We start from the raw sequence: 20,954 nt of genomic DNA, 5'->3' as shown, positions 1-20,954 counted from the left end.
TGGCCCGCGGCCGAGCCCCGGATCCAGGTCGCCGCCGCCTCAGCCGCCGGAGCACCGTCTCCGCCCCGCACCGGGCCGCCCACAAGGCAGCGTCTCAGCCCCGCACCGGGCTGCCCCCACCGGAGCACCTTCCAGCCGGGAGCCGGTCCGCCCTCACCGGAGCGCCTTCCAGCCGATAGCCAGGCCACCCACACGGCAGCGGCTCAGCCCCGCACCGGGCTGCCCCCACGGGAGCACCTTCCAGCCGGTAGCCGGGCCGCCCTCCCCGGAGCGCCGAGTCGTGCCGCTACCCGGACGTCGCCACAGCTCGAAGACGGCCAGCCTCGCGTTGGTGAGTCCTGGCTGGCTCTACCTCCGGAGCCTCGAGGTCGGTCGCAGGTTGGAGGCCGCCAGCTCCGCCATTAGGCCTCAGCGCAGACGGGGGAAGAGACGGGGGAAGAGAAGGGGGATACGACAAAAACGTCGCATTCCCCCGAAGGGAGAGACAGAAAGCTCTGTTTCACCCTCCCCCCACACACATAACACCACCTAATAACCAAAAAAATTACTAAACTAGACAAAAAAAACAACACAAAAAGTAAAAACAGACAGACTGCAGGCGAGCCGCAGCTGTATCACAGCGCCGCCACTTCCGGATATATCTTTAATGTTCTTATGAAACATCATAATTTTATTTTCATTCTAAATCCATCAAAGCATTTGTTCTGATGATAGACAAATTCTGTGAATGATATTGAACCCAGTGAACTGGTAACACATTTTCTCCTTCTTGCATCTTTCCGGTTTCATGGTATGATTCTTTTTCTTTTCCAAACAGAAGAGAAAAGGAGACGGGAGAGGGAGGATCAAATGTACAGAGAACGACTGAGGACCTTATTTATAATAGCTGTTATAATGAGCTTGTTGAACTCCATTAACAGCAGTGGAGGAAATATCTCCTGGAATGATTTTGTTCAGGAGATGTTGGCAAAGGGTGAAGTGGCCAGGGTCCAGGTTGTTCCAGAGAGTGATATTGTAGAAATCTACCTTCACCCAGGAGCTGTAGTATTTGGTAGACCGGTAAGCTGTTAAACATTTTCTTTGGATATATTGCAATGTTTGTTGTGTACTATCACTCTTCAAAATGGTTTGAAGAATGTATGCTTAAATTGTCACTTTACCATACTTATTGGAGCTGGTTTCATGTTCCAAAGTCTCATGTAGTGACAGGGAGGATTGGGAATAACTTTCAAGATAGAATTAGGTTGGACAAGAGTAAGAATGATTTTTAAAAACAAGATTTTCTTATTTTGTGAATTCACTGAACAAGATTTTGTTTTTTGCTGCCTAAGTGAGACATGCACAGGAAGTTTATTGTGCTAGTCTTAAACAACATGTCATAAATCTGGCTTTCATGCTGAAATTTCAACAATTTAATTCCCCCCCACAGATGCTACTTGGCCCGCTGGGTGCTACCAGAAAATTGTTTGTCGTGTTAAATAATAAGTGTGTCGCCCAACACACTTATTAATTTGTGTAAGAAAGAACTGCAGATGCTGGTTTAAATCGAAGGTAGATACATAATGCTGGAGTCACTCAGCAGGACAGGCAGCGACTCTGAAGAGAAGGAATGGGTTTAGATGTTACGCAGTATTATAGTAAAATGTAATACATTTCTCATGAACCAAGTTTAAAGGGTACATTGGAAACAAACCCAGTGAGCCAGATGACAAATCACTGTGATTTCTGAAAAATTAAATAGCAGATTATCAGAATTTCACTGTAAATAGCATGGATAAAATGGAAAGTGTGCAGGAAGGAACTGCAGGTGCTGGAAGAAGAGTCTCGGCCCATTCCTTGTATCCAGAGATTGTGCTTGTTACTCCAATATTTTGGGTCTATTCTGGATAAAATGGAAATTAGACCGGGTATCATGTAAGTGAGTTCAGGCCCCCCCTCCCCAGCAAATACGGACCAGTATTTCCATTATTTACAAAGCACAAATCAGGAAAGTGCAGAGTCTCAGTTTGCTTAGATGAGCACAGATATAGCAGCACTCAAAAAAAACTTGATGCTGTTTAGGACAAAATAATTTGCTTAAGTGAACCTTACCCACTATCCAAAGTATGTACTCCCTCCAAATGCATAACAGCAGCTGTGTGTACCATATTCACCTACAGCTACAACAGCACATTTGCAACTCACGACTATTTCTATCGAGCAATACGCGGTCAGCAGCACCTCCCAAATATCAAACACACCCTGACCCGATGACAGACCATTCATTTGTCTTCATGTTTGAATCCTGGACCTTCCCAATACTGTCATCAGATGCAGCAGTTCAAGAATGTGAGTCCACCAGTTCGGGATGGGCAACAAATAATGTCAGGATATTGGAAATGAACTATAAAGTACTTGAATATTTCTTGGCAGTAAGGCAAGATGAAATGGACATTAAAAAAGGTTATTTCCACTCAATTTTGGTTTTTAAGTCCGTTCAAAAGCATTTGGAAGAATTAAATTGCTCACTGAAACTATTTGTGCAGTTCTGGTACATTTATGAGAATTATTCATAATAATGACAAAATATATTATTTTTGCAAGCTTCACTCATCAATTTTTTAGTGCTATATTAATAGTTGCTTATTGGCATTATTTCCAAATTCCAAATCCATTGCTTCAGGCATTTTCTGTTTACAGTTATTGTCATGTTCTGTGCACTCTAGGATGTGTACAGGTGCTCCCCGATTTACGATGCTTCGACTTGCAATATTTCAATTTTACGATTGGCAAACGCTCGGCGACGGCAGCGAGCCACACGTCACTTCCGGTCACATGATCGAAATGTATTAAATGCGTTTCGACGCGATATTTTCGGTTTACGATGGTTTATCTGAATGTAACCGCATCTTAGGTCGAGGAGCCCCTGTAATGGCAAAGAGCCTCACACTATCGTTGACATAAATGGGAAGCAGTGCGTTCACAACTTGAGTGTTGCATTCAATCTCTGTATCCCAATGCTGAATAACTGTACCTATTATTTGCTTACACAAGTGGCAGAGCTAAATAATTTTTGTCTTTCGTTGTTTCGTTAGAGCTTTATTGAAATTAAATTTAAATGTTAAAACTTGTACATTTGTGAAATTATGTGCATTTTATTTTTAATTGGAAGGAAAATATCTACTTTGTAATAATCTAGTGATTTTAGAAAAGTACTTTAAATGGCCTGTTCCTTGTAAGGTTTAAACTATTTCCAGTTCAAGTAACTCACAGAATCACCAGGCAACAGCAAAACTCCTCTCTTCCAGCTTTCTTAACCCCCCCCCCCGACCATAATCAGTCTGAAGAAGAGTCCCAACCTGAAATGTCACCTATCCATGTTCTCCGGAGATGCTGTCTGACAGTACTGTGTTACTGCAGCACTTTGTGTCTCTTTTGTAAACCAGCATCTGCAGTTCCTTGTTTCTACACCAAAACTCTCATAGTCTGTAAAATGCAAATTAGTTTTTGGAGAGATTTGAAATACACAATGCAACTGGTAGAGCTGCTGCTTCACAGCATCACAGCACCAGAGACAGGGGTTTGACCCTGACCTTGGGAGCTGTCCGTGTGGAAATTGCATGTTCTCCCTTTGACAGTGTAGGTTTCCTATGGGTACTCTGGTTTCCTCCCACATCTCAAAGACATGCAGGTTAGTAGGTTAATTGACCTCTCTAAATTGCTCCTAAGGTGTACGGAGTGGATGAGAAAGGGGCTAACATGGAACTAATGTGAATTGGTGATTGATGGTCTGCTTGCATTTGGTGGGCCAAATCCATGCTGTATCTCTAAACTAAAACGATGCTACTGAAGTCTATTCAAAGATAATCAATATTTTCCCCAACTACAAAATAACTAACTTTTGTCATGCATATGATCTCATAATCAGAAGATAGACAAAAGTGCTGGAAAAACTCAGCGGGTGAGGCAGCATCTATGAAGAGAAGGAATAGGCAACGTTTCGGGTCAAGACCCTTCTTCAGCAATATCAGAACAATCAGAAGATATCTTTTGTACGCTGCCAAGATGTTAACATGAAAGAATTGATGAAACATGCTGGCAGATTGTTCATAGGATATAGTTCACAAGCCATTTGGCCCACAATGTCTGTGCTGAACATGATGGAAAGACTAATGCCAATCTGCCTGCACATAATACATATCCCTCCATTCACTGCATATCCATGTGCCTATCCAAAAGTCTCTTTCTATCATATCTACCTCCATCAGCCCCCCTAGCAGCACGTTCTTGGCACTCACCGCTTCTATGTAGAAAAAAACAAAAAAACTTGCCTCCACACATTTAAACTTTGTCCTTCTCACCTTAAAATGATGTAATATTTGATATTTCTGTCCTGGGAAAGATTCCGACTGTCTACCCTATCTATGCCTCTAATAATTTTACATACTTCTATCAAATCTCCACTCAAACAACGATGTTCCAAAGAAAATAATCCAAATCTTTTCCCTCTTCCTGTACCCTCTAAGCCAGACATTATTCTGGTAAACCACTTCTTCACCCTTTCTAAAACCTCCACATCCTTCATATACTGGGGCGACTACAACTGCATACAATACTCCAGATGTGGCCTAACCAAATCTTATAAAGCAGCACCATGTTTCATGATTCTAATAATCAATGCTCCAACCAATGAAGGCAAGAATGCCATTTGCTTTCTTTACCACTCTATCTACTTGTATTGCCACTTTAAGGGAACCCAAGAACCCTCTGCGTCAATGCAGTTATGCCATTAAACGTACATTTTCCCCTTGCATTAGACCTCCCAACGTGAAATGCCTCACATTTGTTCCAATGTAGAAAACAGTGTGATCTGATTCTGCTCTCATCTTTATTTTTAGTTGAGGGTTGATGTTGAATAATTATGACTAAGTGCCTTGATCCATATGTTTTGCTCTGCTTGCTTTTCCACTTGTTTGTTCTTCTTTTGAAATCTGTAACTTATTTGATTGCAATTAGACTGAAGTTATCTCAGAAAATACAGCTACAAAATAATGATGGAAAGAGATTAAGTTGCATCACCAATGGTTTATTTATATTTGTTGATGACATTTAACTTTTGTAACTTATTTTGTAGCGATTAGCCTTGATGTATCGAATGCAGGTAGCAAACATCGATAAGTTTGAAGAGAAGTTACGGTCTGTTGAAAATGAGCTTGGGATTGACGGAAAGGACAGGATCCCAGTATCATACAAACGCACAGGTTTCTTTGGAAAGTGAGTTTATCTTTTATTATTAAAGGTTCTGGGGGGAATGAAACAGAATAATTTCCATGGTCTAAGTAGAAATTTACAGAAACATTGGCACAATAGGTCACATATTAGTGATATACCCATGCTGAAGAAAGAGGACATGTATTTCTAAAGTAAGGAAAGATAAACTTTTAACTCATTCATGGAATTAGATGTTGCTGCTTTGAGAGTAGCATTCTGAGCTTGACGTTCTGCATCTTGGAAGATTGAACTAAATGTTACTATTGTTTCTTCAATTTTGTCCATCAAAATCAAATGTTTTTTGCATTGCGAGTCGGGTTCAGATTGATTAAATAGGAAATGTAATGATTCTGCATTTGACATCTGTTGGCAAAGGAGTGAAAATATTTTTGAGTATTTCACAGGAGATGTATATTAACAATTATGCCCTTGATTTCATTACCCTTTGTCTATTGTGCATGTTAGGTCATGGATACAAATGGGTAAGGGTGATAGGTATAGAGAGTCAAAGTAGAGGACAAAATGAGATGTGGAAACATTGGATCAGATTTTAGAATTGTAATACAGAACAGTTTAACACATTTTTAGTGTAAATTACTTCTTTTATTTACAGAAAGTCAAGGATAAAAAGTTAAGTTAGATCCAAAAGGAAGTTGCATCAAATTGACAGAAAAAGTAGCAGGCTGGAGGATTCAGCAAAAATAGACAAAACTATTGGTTTGGAGAATGTGGGAAGATAATTGGGGCTCCACAGATGTTTGAACCTCTGAAAGTGGGGGTGGCCAAGTTACTGAATATATTTAAGGAGGGTAGTTTGCTCAAGATAAAGAATATCAAGGGTAAGAAGAGAGCACACAACAATAATATTGCCAAAGAGGAACAGCCATGACAGTATTGAATTGCAAAGTAGGCTCCTAGAGCCAGATGACTGCACTCTGTTGCTTTTCTATGTTTCTAATGAACTTCAATAAGATGTAGCTATCATGCTTGTAATTGAAATTGCTGCAAGGCTGATTTTAGTCAAATTGTAATTAATGGACTCATAATTAGCTTTTTTCCTCCAAAGTGCACTGTATGCCCTGGGGATGGCTGCGGTGGGAGTGGCAATTCTGTGGTACATATTTCGGCTTGCAGGAATGGCTGGAAGAGATGGTGGATTTAGCGCATTTGTAAGTATGCTTAATAATATAAAGTTAACTTTAGTTTCTTTGAATCATCCATATGCTTATATAACATACATTAATTTAGGGTGTCCAGTCAAAGTTTGTATTTTAGTGTTATTTGGTTTTTGCAACTACCATTTAATGTGGAATATGAATCTTTTTCATTATTGAGATGCCGTAATGTTTGCAACCATGCATTTTGTTTTGTTAAATGTCATTTATGTGTTCTGAATTATGTTTTGGACGTTTTGGACGAGTGGCCATAATCCCCGTAGAAAAACATTTTGGAATTTTGACCCTTGAACGGTGCAATATTTCTTGATACATACCTGAGAGTTACCTGTTTGCTATACAAACATCAGTTCTACAGATTGCCTCAAGGATTTAAACATCTTTGATTTTAATCTTCTAGCTGTGAGGATTTTTTAAATGTGCTATGAAAATTATCCTGAAATTCATAATCCTGTTTCTTCATCTGCAGGACACATGTTGCTGCTGGATGAGTTGGATGTGACTTGTTTATTTCTTTTATCAAGAGCTGATCTCCATCTCTTTCCTCACCCCACTGCCCCAGCAATCTAGAAGCTACTTTCATTTTTTGCTTCATTTTATAATGTTGGGATTTAGAAACATAGAAAATAAGTGCAGGAGGAGGCCATTTGGCCCGTCGAGCCTGCGCCGCCATTCATTGTGATCATGGCTGATCATCCACAATCGGTAACCCGTGCCTGCCTTCACCCCATATCCCTTTATTCTGCTAGCCAGTAGAGCTCTACCTCGTTATTCAAATCATTTAAACTCATTTAAATCATTGTTTCTTGAAATATTGAAGATGTAATTCTGATGTAACTCTGACATTAATGTTATCTAAATTCTGACTTTATGGAGTAGATGTGTATTATTGTTATTATAAAATATCCAGTTTTCACCATACCTGTGGATTTACTCAAATATGTTTTTAATAAAAGCTACATTTTCCAATCAATTTGCAAAAACACTTGTGGAGAAAATGTACCTGTTGTTGATAAAGATTATTATGTAGAACTATACGGTGCTTATGTCCTTTGATCAATGTTATGTTTTTCAACAAATGCATAGAATCAGCTAAAAATGGCTCGTTTCACAATTGTGGATGGAAAGTCTGGGAAAGGAGTTTCATTTAAGGATGTGGCAGGAATGCATGAGGCCAAGCTGGAGGTTAACGAGTTTGTCGATTACCTGAAGGTTTGGAAACTCATTTTTAAAATTAAATTCGATTTGAAAAGCAGCTTGCTTTTGACTTAGATCTGAAATGACAATCCTTTTCCATGTTTAGTTCCAATTTCCAGTAAAGTTCCAATTTCACCTGCCGTTCCCTATGAAACAATTGTTCATTGCCAGCTGCATGAATGAGTTGGGAGTTATATTTTGAAATATCATTTAAGTATACAACAATTTTTCATGATGCTGTATTTACATAATAACATAATTTGCAGATTGGAAATAATGTTTTCCTCCTCTGCTTGAAAATCAGCAAATTAAGAAGAATTGAAGATAACAAAAGCGAGAAGATGGTACAAATGCATAGTTTTCAGTGGATAACACAACAAACTGGACTGTGTTGCCCTTTTATTGATCAGTGATAACTTAACTTCGTGTCAGATTAAATTTCAATGTGATTCTAGAAATAACCAACTGTTAAGATACAACTTATTGCAGCATGGTAAATGCATTGTGCAGATGTGCCTTGTCTTTGACTAACTGGTGGAAGATTTAGAGGTCTAGCTCAATATATATTTCATATGCTGCTCTGCTAATTCTGCCGTGAGGGAATAATGCAAAAGAAAAAACGAAAAATAGATTCCTTCATGCAGACCATTACAGAATGGGTGACATAGAGACATACAATACACAATAACATGAATTATACATAAATTATCCAAGACAGCCAAAATAAAAATACATTAATGTAAAAACACACCTAGAAAACAACAGTACATGATGGTGCAAGAGGTGGTCCACAGTTATAATGTCTAACAGTATGGAAACAGTCCCTTCAGTCCAACTTGTCCATGCCAACCAAGATGTCCCATCCAAGTAATTCCATTTGCCTGTGTTTGGCCCATATCCCTCTAAACCTTTCCTTTCCATGTACCTGTCCAAATAACTTTTAAATGTTTTTATTGTATCTGCCTCAGCTATTTCCATGGTTTCCTATGTGGGATATTGCGTTCCACAAATTGGATTTAGTATCTTGAAGTAACCAAGACAGTTGATGAAGGCAAGGCCATAGGTCAAGGCCATAGGCTGCTCTGGAAGGTTGGATCACATGGCATTCAATTCAGCTTGTTTATTTATGTATTGTATTTATTTACCTTTCTTGTACATCAGTGGAGCTGTACACTAAATCTCGTTGCACTGACGTGCAATGACAATAAAAGATATATTATTATATATTATTATATTATTATTATATTATTCAGGGAGAGCTGGCTGAATGGATACGGGATTAGCTTCATGGAAGGAAGCATAAAGGTTTTTGTGAAAGTTTATTTTGGACTAGAGGAATGGACCCCAGTGACAAATGGTATGCTTTAGGGATCGTTGCTGGGTCCATTGCTGTTTGTGGCTTATTGTGTTTGTGTGAGTGTTGTAGAACGGAGGGATCTAGAAGTATAGGTGTACAGTTCCCTGGAAGCGGCATAATTGGTAGATGAGGTAGTGAAGAAGGCTTTTGGTACATTGGCCGCTTTCAGTCAGCTTGTTGAGTATAAAAGTTAAAATGGCATGTTACAGTTGCACAAAGCGTTAGTAAGGCCATATTTGGAGTAGTGTGTTCAGCTTTGGTCACCCTGCTATAGGAAGGATGTCATTCATGGTGGTGGAATTTGTGGTCATGAGCAAGTGCGTCTTTTTTTCTGATAATCTTTGGCAAAAACACTATTGTAAAAAAAAAATGCTTGGATATCTTATCAGTATAAAAACGTTCATCTAGGTTGAGCTGCTGCCAAACTGTGCCAGAGACCTGGGTTTGATCCTGACCTCGGGTGCTTTTGTGTGGAGTTTGCACTTTTTTCCTGTGAACATGTGGGTTGCTCTGGGTGCTCCAGTTTCCTGCAGTATCCCAAAGACCTGAGCGTTTGTAGGAAAATTAGCCTCTGTAAATTGCCCCGATCAAGTAAGGAGAGGATCAGACAGTGGGATAACATGGAACATGTGTGAACAGGTGATCGATGGGACACAGTGGGCCTAAGGGCCTGTTTCCATGCTGTATCTGTAAAGTAAACTGAACAAATGTTCTGATTCAAAAAACTTTTGATACTGGGAGTATTTAAATATCTCTTAGACATTTTGAATTTTCCACCTTGTGAAAAGATATTTAAGGAAAATATAACGTTCTCTTTTTTTGGACTGAAGTTTATTTTCAAAAATCTGGTTCTTTCCCAATGAAAATATGTTTATGTGATATTAAGAATAAATCCTAATGCAACACAAGGAACGTTAGCTGCTGAAATCTTGTGTAAAACCACAAAGTGCTGGAATAACTCAGTGGGTCGGGCAGCACATCTGAAGGACATGAACCAGCAACATTTTGGGTCAGGATCCTTCTTCAGACTGCTTGTAATAGGGGGAAGAAAGCTGGAAAAGAGGTGGGAGCAGGACAAAGCCTGGCAAGTGATAGATGAGTGGAGGTAAGGGGGATTTAATTGTAAGATGGATGTTGAAAAGCAAGAGATGAAAAGGAGACAAAAGAATGTCAGATAAGGAGAGACGAGGAGTGAAATGTGAAACCAGATGGAGGTGGCAGGTGACGGGGAGAAAAGTTCTATGGCATTTCATCGTAACAAAAATGTGCCTTCATTGAAAAATCAGGTTAATGTGAATCAACTTGCCATTTTCTGCATAAAGGTTTATTTTTAAGTAAACTATACCTTCTGATGTTTTGGTTTGTGCAGTCAAAATATCTTTAAAATACTGATCTCTTCCTACTTCAGACTGCCTTTCAGCCTTTTCTTTTTAGAAAATAACAATTACGAGTGTCATGACCTGAAATGTCAATTACCCCTTTGTCTTCACTGATGCTGCTTGACTGCCAAGTTCCTCCAACAGTTTGTCTTTTGCTCCAGATTCCAGCATATGCAGTCTCCTTCTGTTCTTCCTTTTATGTTGGCTTAGGTTTACGGTCCTGGTAGACATGCCAAATCATGATGATTAACAGAAAACAAATATTGGACAAATTAAACCAGGGCATTCCTTAAATATAGAAGTTCCTGTAGTATTTCTATCAGCTCAAATATGAGTTCATTCTACCAACAGTTCATTGGTTTCTTATTACATTTCACTGTTGGAATAGCACTTTTGGAGGCATAAGCAGAAGAAAAAACTGGTGATGTATCACTTGGAAAGGAAAGAAAGTGAAGTTGTATATTGCTTTGTTTCAGAGCCCGGACCGTTACTTGCAACTGGGTGCCAAGGTTCCAAAGGGAGCTTTATTGCTGGGACCACCTGGATGTGGAAAAACACTTCTGGCAAAAGCTGTGGCAACTGAAGCCCAGGCTCCTTTCTTAGCTATGGCTGGGTCAGAGTTTGTGGAAGTGATTGGAGGTGAGGAGAAATTAGTTCCAAAGAAAGATGCAGAGTTATTAAATTAAAGATATTTATTGCTTATGCCTTGTCCATAAAATTTAATGGAAAATGTTCAATGGACAGCTCAACATGCACTAGCTTTGCCTTCTTTCTAAACTGTCTTTTCAATGGCTGTAAATCTGCTGGGCATTCCTAATCATTTAAAAATAAACAATTCAATTTAAAAAATAAAAAGAGTAAAGATTTTTTTACTTTTTAAATTATCACATTTTTAGAAGTGTTGCTTGCCTTTTTATATCCTTTATTATTACTCTGAGCTATAAAATTCACATTCTGATGAACAGACTTGCATTCCTGTTATGGGTTCAATCTAGTTGGGAGGCCATGTTGCAGTTGGTGAGACTGCATTTAGAATATTATGTTCAGTTCTGGGTACCATTTTATTGGAAATATATTGTCAAGCTTGAAAGGGTTCAGAGAAGATTTACGAGCATGTTGCTAGGACTAGAGGGTGTGAGCTATAGGGAGAGGTTGAGTAGGCTGCGTCTTTATTCCTTGGAGCGCAGGAGGATGAGGGGTGATCTTATGGAGATGTATAAAATCATGAGAAGAATAGATTGGGTAGATGCAGAGAGTCTCTTGCCCAGAGTAGGACCAGAGGACATACAGTAGGTTCATGGTGAAGGGGAAAAGATTTAATAGGAATCTGGGGGGTAACTTTTTCACATGTATGGAACAAGCTGCCAGATAAGGTAGTTAAGGCTGGGACTATCCCAACGTTTAGGAAACGGTTAGACAGGTATGTGACAGGTTTGGCGGGATATGGACCAAGCGCAGGCAGCTGGGACTAGTGTAGCTGGGACATGTTGACCAGTGTGGGCAAGTTGGGCTGAAAGGCCTGTTTCCACACTATCACTCTATAACTCTAGTGAAGATCCAAGAACATGTTCCCTATTGTAAATCCTGAGAAATCACATAATTGATTCATTGTTGTACTCCATGCAGAGTCCAGCACCAGAGCACAGCTGGGAAAGTACCAGTGCAGTTTGACCATTAGGATTGGGATTTTTGGATTTGCTTGGAACTCCCAAAACTTGCAGCTGCTTGCATGAATAAGTGCTCTCAGAATGTGTGGCAGTGATTATAGTTGGCTAATGTTTAGCCGAAAGAGTACTGAAAATAAATTCCAAACATAAATGGAATGCTACAATAATCTTCAGATAGTCTTTAAGCGTTGTAACTAGCGTTTAAAAAGGCTGGGATAATAATGGCTTGAAGGTGGGTTCCATTGCAATATTTTAAAGCAAGTATATTTGCTGTACAGACTTCAAAAAGTCAGACCATAACGGACCATAATTACAAAATGGAGATAATGTTCAGAAACGTTTTCTTTACAAAAGTGCTACCAGATGTTAGAAATAATTTGCATTTGAATAGGGCATTTTACATGCTTTGCAAGTCTCAAATTGTTTCAGCACCAATTATTTTTTTCTGAGGCCTTTATTTTGCAAATTCACTGAGATTCTACCAATGGCAATGCGATAACAATGTCCATTCAATCTAAAAATCTACAGGCAGTTGGTGATCTTTGATTAATGCCTCATTTAAACAGTGGCATTTGCAATAATGTAACATTCCCTCCACCCCATTTTGCCGTATCTTCCTGGAGTATGCGTTGCGGTGGGTAAATATAGATTTTAATACACATCCTTGCAATCAGAAGGAAGATGATTAATATTTGAGCCAACAACTTTAATTTTGAAGTTTTCGTAACTAAAGTGACCCATTGAGTATAAATGCAAGAACATGAACAAATACCATCTACCTCATTGGAAACCTTTCAGCTATCTTCAATTTTTAAAACAACATCTGCAGTTCCTTCCTACACATTTTATCGGACTTCTTCTTGCACTATATGTTTTACCCTTTATCTGTACACTGTGGATGGCTTGATTGTAATCATGTCTAGTCTTTTTGAAAGAAAGTAAAAGCTTTTTACTGTACACATGACAATAATAAACTAAAGTAAATGTATTAGTACTATCTCATGCTGGTTTCCCAGTATGCTCTATGTTTTCCTGCAGAAATAATATTATGAATATGGGATTTCAATTTTGTGGGTAGACAAAAGTGCTGGAGAAACTCAGCGGGTGCAGCAGCATCTATGGAGCGAAGGAAATGGGCAACGTTTCGGGCCGAAACCCTTCTTCAGACTCAAATTTTGTGATTGGTTACTCAATATTTTTTGGTGCTGACAGCTCTGCTTATATGAAAAATGATAATTTGGGACCTTATTTCTCACCAATGAAAGCACTTATGGTTATATCATGAATCACTATCCTTTTAAACACAGGTTTCTAACTATCTCTCTGGAAAATATTATTTCAAAATGTTTCATCGCAGGTCTGGGTGCAGCAAGAGTACGAAGTTTGTTTAAGGAAGCTCGAGCTCGTGCCCCATGCATTGTGTACATTGATGAAATTGATGCAGTGGGCAAAAGACGATCAAATAACATGTCTGGTTTTGCTAATACTGAAGAAGAACAAACATTGAATCAACTATTGGTCGAAATGGATGGTTCGTATTACAAATTGGTACAATTGAGCTGCAAACTTGTGTGGTAATATATTCATTATTTTATTTTAAATATTATGTTCTGTTGCTGAGAATTGTTAGAAATGTGCAGTCTATTGCATGATAAATAATTGGTGTTGAATGCAAATTAAATCAAATAGTGATTGGTTTGTATGGTTATGTTTGTGTCCTTCTTGGTAGTCCTTAAGATTCTGGAATAATGGTGCTTCTGTTCTGAGGGTGAAGAGCATGAGTTATTGAGCTTATTCTTATTGAAAGTACATCCGAAACTAAGAGAACCAATGTAGCCTCAATCACATATTTGTGAGAACTTCGAAGGATTTGACAACCTTGATAGATTTTAACTGTTTAAATACTAATGCTGTCTGGGATTATTTCCACACATGGCATATAAAGCATGAATTCCAAAAGTTTGTTGATTGAAATATTTGATACACTGTATATCACAGAACGTTAAACGCATGGCTTATGTACATCTAATGCAGTATATATTTAAATATTTGAAACACTGCCACTTTCCTGTAGTAGAACCATCTGGCCTAATTGAAACATTGCACACTGTCTTATTTTGAACAGGAATTGGCACAACAGATCATGTAATAGTTCTGGCTTCAACCAACCGTGCTGACATTTTAGACAATGCCTTGATGCGACCTGGTCGGTTGGACAGACACATATTTATTGACTTTCCTACATTGCAGGTACAGATGTATATGAGCAGAAAATATTATTATTATTAGTTTACTATCTCACCAACTTACTCTTAAACTATTTTTGCTATCCTTTTGAAGCTGCATTTTAATAATTCAACTAAAGCATAAGTTCATCCAGACCTTAGCTAATATTGGGAAATATTATACGTGTGCAAAGCTACTCCATCTTACCTACATTTACTCTTTCTCACTCAATACTTTTGATTAGAAAGGTGGTCTGTAATCTGTTATTTCCAATTTAATTTACCCAAGCAATAATTTTTTATTTTGATTGAAGTGGGAATAATTTTGTAAAATGCTGTCATTTAATTGGTTTCTACTTTAAACCAAGTGAATGGAAATGAGGGGAAATATGTTGCAGCACAGCTGAGGATGTGTTGGTTTTAAAATAAATCGATGCACATCATAAAGAGGTGTTTCTCACATTTAAAACTCTTAAAATTAAAGCTATGGTTGGTGGGCTAATGGTTAAAAATATTTATTGAAGAACTTTGACTGCATTTCAGCTCAACCTATTTAAAAAAAAAAGACGAAATCATAAACATCAGGAGTACTTGCATTTGTCTTTATTATTTGCAGGTTGCTGCCAAGGTCAACATTTATTGTTTTTGCCTGATTATGAAGGATAGGTTTGTCGTCTTCCTCCTTAAATCACTAGGGTTAATATATTGAAGGTATTTTGTCTGTGTGGTAAGGTTGTAATTTCCAGAATTTCGACCTTGCAGTAACGAAGACAAGGCGATTTGTATTTTCAGCTCAGGACTGTTTGTGTGACTTGATATTGTTTCTTTGTGCCTTCTCCATTTTCTACTTTATTGACAAGAGAAATCATTGGTTTGGGAGTTGTTCAGTCTTTTGTGTCTACCTGGAATTCTAACTTGTTTATTCCATTCATATTTTTAGGAGAGGAAGGAGATTTTTGAGCAGCATTTGAAAGGTCTGAAGTTATCAAGCCAAGCTAGCTTTTATTCGCAACGACTGGCTGAACTCACTCCAGGGTTCAGTGGTAAGGCTTCAACATTTACAATTGTCAAGATTTGACATGTTGGTTTCGTTTGAGCAGACATCTGGCAGATGATATTTATTGCGGAAAGATGGAAAGTGTTACAATTCAGTTGGGAAGAATGAAATGAGGCAATATAAATTCGAAGGCAGGATTCTTAGAGAATTGCAAGACGATAGGAATTTGTGAGTATGTGTGAGTAAATAGTTACTAGTGGCAGATAAAAAAACCAAATGTGATTCCAGGGCTTTATAAATGGAGGAAGAGAGTACAAGGGCAAGGAAGCTGTGAGGAATGACCATAAAACTACTTAAACATCATCTGAAGTGGTCTGTCCAGTAAAAATATTATGGCCTGGAAGTGGGTGCAGAAAATATTTCTTTACGTGATTCCAGGAACAAGGCACTTCAGTTACATGGATACACTGGACAAGTTTGATTTGTACTCTGTTGACAGTATAGGTGCAGAAAGAATTGTTCCCTGGCTGAAAAGTCCACAGCTCGGAGTCACGTTATCAAGATAAGTAGGCTGTTTAGGATGGAGATGAGGAAGAATTTCTAATGAGTATGGTGAATCTTTCAACTTCTCTATCCCAAAGAGCTGTGGAGACTTATTCCATAAGTTCCAGGATGGTAAAAAAAAACTCTTCAAGATGTGAGAACAATGAAAGTAAAATGGTGTATGAGATACAAAACATTCATAATCTCGTTGAATACAGGAGCAAATTTCTGTTCATGCGTTCTCCTTGGAACAGAGGAGATTACAAAGTGATCTGATCACATTACTTAAATTTGGGTGGTCTGGACACAATAGATGTAAGATACTTCCTATTGACAGAAAAAGCAGAGAACTTGGAATATAGGTGATTGGCAACAGAATTTGTGAGAAAAGGGATTGTTTGCAGGGAGAGGATAGAAAGAGACAAAAATAACATGCCAATCTCTTCCAGTATGGAGGAATGAGACCAGCTGGCTGCAGTGTGGAACTGGCACAGATTCAAAGGACATCTCTGCTGCCTTCAGTGTTGTAATCTTTATCATTCTGTTTGTCTGTATATAGTGTATGTTGTATGTGTCGTATCTAAAATTGCATTAGAAATGTGCAACACAATAATTGTTACACTTGAGTCTGGGTTTAATTGTGTACTTCTCTGACTTTATTTTAGGTGCTGACATAGCTAACATTTGCAATGAAGCAGCATTACATGCAGCCAGGGAAGGAGAGAAATCTGTTGACACCTTCAATTTTGAATATGCAGTAGAGAAGGTCATAGCAGGTATGTCCATTCACTGAGAATATATCGATAACGTTTCCTTGTGGTGAACAGAATGTTTTGCAATTTGGGGAAGCATAATATCAAAAAGTGCCTGGTAGTGATTTTCATTCTGTGTGCAATGAGTACAGCATGGGATATATGAGGATGAATAGGGTGTTACGGGTTGATTGATTGTGAATCCTTATGCAATTAGTCCACTCTGAGGCTGATAGTTACCTCTCAATAATACAGGAATAATATAGTTAATTATACTTTGAGTACAATGGATTAAAATGCATAGATTTTCCAATGCATAATAAAATGATGTTGCTAGCGGTAATCTTGAAGAAAGCTCCATTCAGAGATCCAACAATCCCTGGTGTGGTTTTATCCTTTCCCTATGTTAACTTCATTTTGTCAACTTTGTCAAATATGTTATCCAGCAGATGATGTAATCTTGCGTGTTCACTGGATATTGACATTGAAAATTTCTTTGCACAACAAATTAGGAACTTTTTTTGAATATAATTATTTAAACATTTAGAGAGGATTAAAAAAGGATCGTGACCAATAGACAATGTTAAGCTTAAATCTTATAATCAACCATAAGTATACAACAAAAAGTTGATTTTAATCTGACAAAACAATAGAATTTTAAATTCCCTTGACAAGAATTAACTTCTCTATATTATCAAGGAAGTTGTTAAACGGTAGTACATCGTAAAACAAAAACTCTGTCACACTGAAAATGCTGAAAAACACTAAATCTCCAGATTCACTTCATTCAACAAGACCTTGTTGTTTTAAGTGTGAGTGGTACAATGTTCTTATCTTCTCCATAGTGGAGTTATGAAGTGCTGTAAGAATTACAGGGCTAGTTGTATTGCACTTGTATAGGCTGATCGGGACTCTTAATATGCTGCATTGTTTCTGTGAAATTTGCTTCTCGCTGATTTCTGCTGGGTACAACAACAAAGGCAACAAGCACGTAGGAAAGGACGAGGGAATTTTTAGATAACACTTTCTGAATTTCCACATGAGTACTCGAAGAGTTACTCTCAAATTTCCCTTTTTTTGGATTTAGTCATTTTCAGGGATTTAGTGTCGGTGGTGACCAGTTTTATTCCCTCCCCCAATTCCCCCTTGGAGATGATAGTGAGCCACCTACTTGAACCAAGGCAATCCTTCTGGTGAAGATACTCCCAGAGTGTTGTTGGGAAGAGTTTTCAGAAGTTAAACCCAGTAATTATGATGGACCAGGGGTATATTACCAAATTGGGTGAATGCTCAACTTGCACCAGAACCTGCAGTCTAGTGATGCTGCCATATCCCTGCTGCCCTTGTCCTGTTTGGTGTAGAGGTTGGCGGGTTGGGAGTTGGAGAAGCCCGGCTGACCAACTGATGTCCTTTTCTATATACAATGTACTACAATGTACCAGTGGTGGAAGAAATTAATATCCTGTGGTGCCAATCAATTGGGCCTCTTTGTCCTGGATGGTGTTAAGCTTCTTGAGAATTGGTAGAGTTGCACTCATCCATGTAGGTTTAGATTTATTATTGTCATGTATACCAAGGTACAGTGAAAAGCTTTGTCTTGCATGCTATCCAAACTGATCAGATGTATCATACATACAATCCATACATCCAATCGAGTCAAAATCAAGTACAATAGATAGAGCAAAGGGTAGGATATAGAGTGCAGAATATAGTTTCAGCATTGTAGCATATCAGTTCCATATACAAAGTCCAATGTCCTCAATGGGGTCGAAGTGGATCGCCTGGCTTTTTGGTGGCATGAATATCACTCATTAGCATATACCCGGCATTCACTATGATTGAGAGCTGATTACAACAAAGTCCTTGGAATGAGACATCATCCATCTGTCATACTGAAGACCTGCTGGATATCACAGCCATTTATATTCCAGCCACGTAATTCTGCCACCTTCCACTCGATCCCACGACCTTCCACATCTTCCCATCCCGACCCCTTTTCACTTTCCACAGAGGCTGTTCCCTCCACGACTCCTTGCTTCAGTCACAGGAGATGTAATACCAGTCCTAGACGTCCTCTAGTCCTTCCAGTTAGACAGAGGTTCACGTATACCTCTTTTAACCTCATCTACTGCCTTCAGTGCTCCCAATGCAGTCTTCTTTACATGGGTGAGACCAAACATAGACTAGGCGACCATTTTTCCAAACACTACTCAGTTCGCCAAGGCCTTTTGGATCTCCTGGTTGCTAACCATTTTAACTCCCCTTCCCATTCCAATACTAACCTCCCTGTCCTGGGCTGTCCCTATTTGAGGCCATATGCAAACTAGAGGAAAAGCATCTCGTATTAAGCTTCGGTGGACTACACCCCAACGGTTATATATATATATTTGAATGTTCCAATTTTACATAACTAATCTGCAAACACCCCACTTTTTCCTTCCCCCCCCCCCCCCCGGTTCCCACTTTATTCCATCTCTCTTCCCTGTGCCCCTCCTGGATGAATATCCATTTCTTCCTTTCCCCCTTCCCCTTCTTCCTGTCCCCTTCCACCTATTCTTTCCTCTGGCTTCACAAGTCATGCATCTTATATCCTTGTCTGACACTTTATATATTTTCATCTCTGCTGTTTGTCCAACCATCTGCCAATCATTCCCCCCCCCCTCACCTGTATTCACCTAGAAGGCTTTATCCCGCCATCAACTCTGTTTCAGTTTTCTCCCCCCTACTGCAAGCAGTCTAAAGAAGTGTCCTAACCTGAAATGTCGCCTATCGATGTTCTCCAGAGATGCTGACCTGCTGAGTTATTTTGTTTGTAAACCAACATCTGCAGTTTCTTGTGCCTCCATGGATTTGTGGTGGTGATTTGTGTTACCTCCATGCAGTTGACATCTTTAAAGCTGAATGAAATGCTTAATCTTTCTAAAATTGAAACATTCGTAGTATTTGTCACGTCAGGATCAAAACCTAAACTGAGATTCAAATCATTTATTTAAATTTAATGATCCTGTCGGAACCCTTCTAATTCAGTTAGTATTATGTAACAATTATAACAACATTTATGATCAAATAACTACTAGTATTATTGTACCTGCCTCAACTACTTCCCCGAGCAGCTCGTTCCATAGACACACCGCCCTCTGAAAAAATTGCCCCTCAAGTTCCTAATAAATCTTTTTCCCCTTTCCTTAAACCTATGCCTTACAATTGCAGCTTTTTCAAAGCTAAACTATGTCAACTATTGAAAGATAATTAAGTGGCACTGACGAATATTAAAGAGGTAGCTCACTGATTATCCTCTTCATTCAAAGGCGCACCTTAGACCTTCCAGAAACATCCACACCAGGGCATCTGAAATGTCCTCATTCTTCAGGGAACGGGGATTCCCCTTCTCCACCATAGATGAGGCTCGCACCAGGGTCTCTTCCATACCCTGCAACACTGCTCTCTCTCCCCATCCCCGCACTCGCAACAAGGGCAGAGTCCCCCTAGTCCTCTCCTTTCACCCCACCAGCCGGCAAATACAACAAATAATCCTACGTCATTTTCGCCACCTCCAACGTGACCCCACCACTCGCCACATCTTCCCATCTCCCCCTATGTCTGCCTTCCGCAAAGACCGCTCCCTCCGCAACTCCTTTGTCAATTCTTCCCTTCCCTCCCGTACCACCCCCTCCCCGGGCACTTTCCGTTGCAACCGCAAGAAATGCAACACCTGTCCCTTTACCTCCCTCCTCGACTCCATTCAAGGACCCAAGCAGTCGTTCCAGGTGCGACAGAGGTTCACCTGTATCTCCTCCAACCTCATCTACTGCATCCGCTGCTCTAGATGTCAGCTGATCTACATCGGTGAGGCTAAGTGGAGGTTGGGCGATCGTTTCGCCGATCACCTCCGCTCGGACCGCAAGAACCTACCTGACCTCCCGGTGGCTCAGCACTTCAACTCCCCCTCCCATTCCCAATCCGACCTCTCTGTCCTGGGTCTCCTCCATTGCCAGAGTGAGCAACATCGGAAATTGGAGGAACAGCACCTCATATTCCGCTTGGGGAGGCTGCATCCGGAGGGCATGAACATTGAATTCTCCCAATTTTGTTAGCCCTTGCTGTCTCCTCCCCTTCCTTAGCCCTCGAGCTGTCTCCTCCCATCCTCCAGCCCTCGGGCTCCTCCTCCTCCTTTTTCCTTCCTTCTCCCCACCGCCCCCTATCAGTCTGAAGAAAGGTTTCGGCCCGAAACGTTACCTATTTCCTTCGCTCCATAGATGCTGTTGCACCCGCTGAGTTTCTCCAGCATTTTTGTGTACCTTCAATGTAATCTCATTGTAGGCAAAAATGCTGGAGAAACTCAGCAGGTGAGGCAGCATCTATGTAGCGAAGGAAATAGGCGACGTTTCGTGTCGAGACACTTCTTCAGACTC

General features: G+C 39.6%; 1 protein-coding gene across 1 annotated transcript in view; it reads left to right on the top strand.

Annotated features, from left to right (window-relative positions):
* Nucleotides 1–20,954, top strand: part of spg7 (SPG7 matrix AAA peptidase subunit, paraplegin) — a 49,249-nt gene that overhangs the window by 18,731 nt on the left and 9,564 nt on the right. Inside the window, exons 4-12 of the mRNA XM_033035668.1 lie at nt 818–1,059; nt 5,114–5,253; nt 6,317–6,419; nt 7,512–7,637; nt 10,835–10,997; nt 13,383–13,556; nt 14,151–14,275; nt 15,191–15,293; nt 16,456–16,566. Of these exons, the coding sequence (XP_032891559.1) occupies nt 818–1,059; nt 5,114–5,253; nt 6,317–6,419; nt 7,512–7,637; nt 10,835–10,997; nt 13,383–13,556; nt 14,151–14,275; nt 15,191–15,293; nt 16,456–16,566 (1,287 nt within the window). The remainder of the gene's footprint in view (nt 1–817; nt 1,060–5,113; nt 5,254–6,316; nt 6,420–7,511; nt 7,638–10,834; nt 10,998–13,382; nt 13,557–14,150; nt 14,276–15,190; nt 15,294–16,455; nt 16,567–20,954) is intronic.

The sequence above is a fragment of the Amblyraja radiata genome, chromosome 17 (genome assembly GCF_010909765.2).
Source record: "Amblyraja radiata isolate CabotCenter1 chromosome 17, sAmbRad1.1.pri, whole genome shotgun sequence".
Lineage (NCBI taxonomy): Eukaryota > Metazoa > Chordata > Chondrichthyes > Rajiformes > Rajidae > Amblyraja > Amblyraja radiata.
The sequence above is the reverse complement of the archived record's forward strand: the minus strand, read 5'-3'. Positions and strand labels throughout refer to the sequence as shown.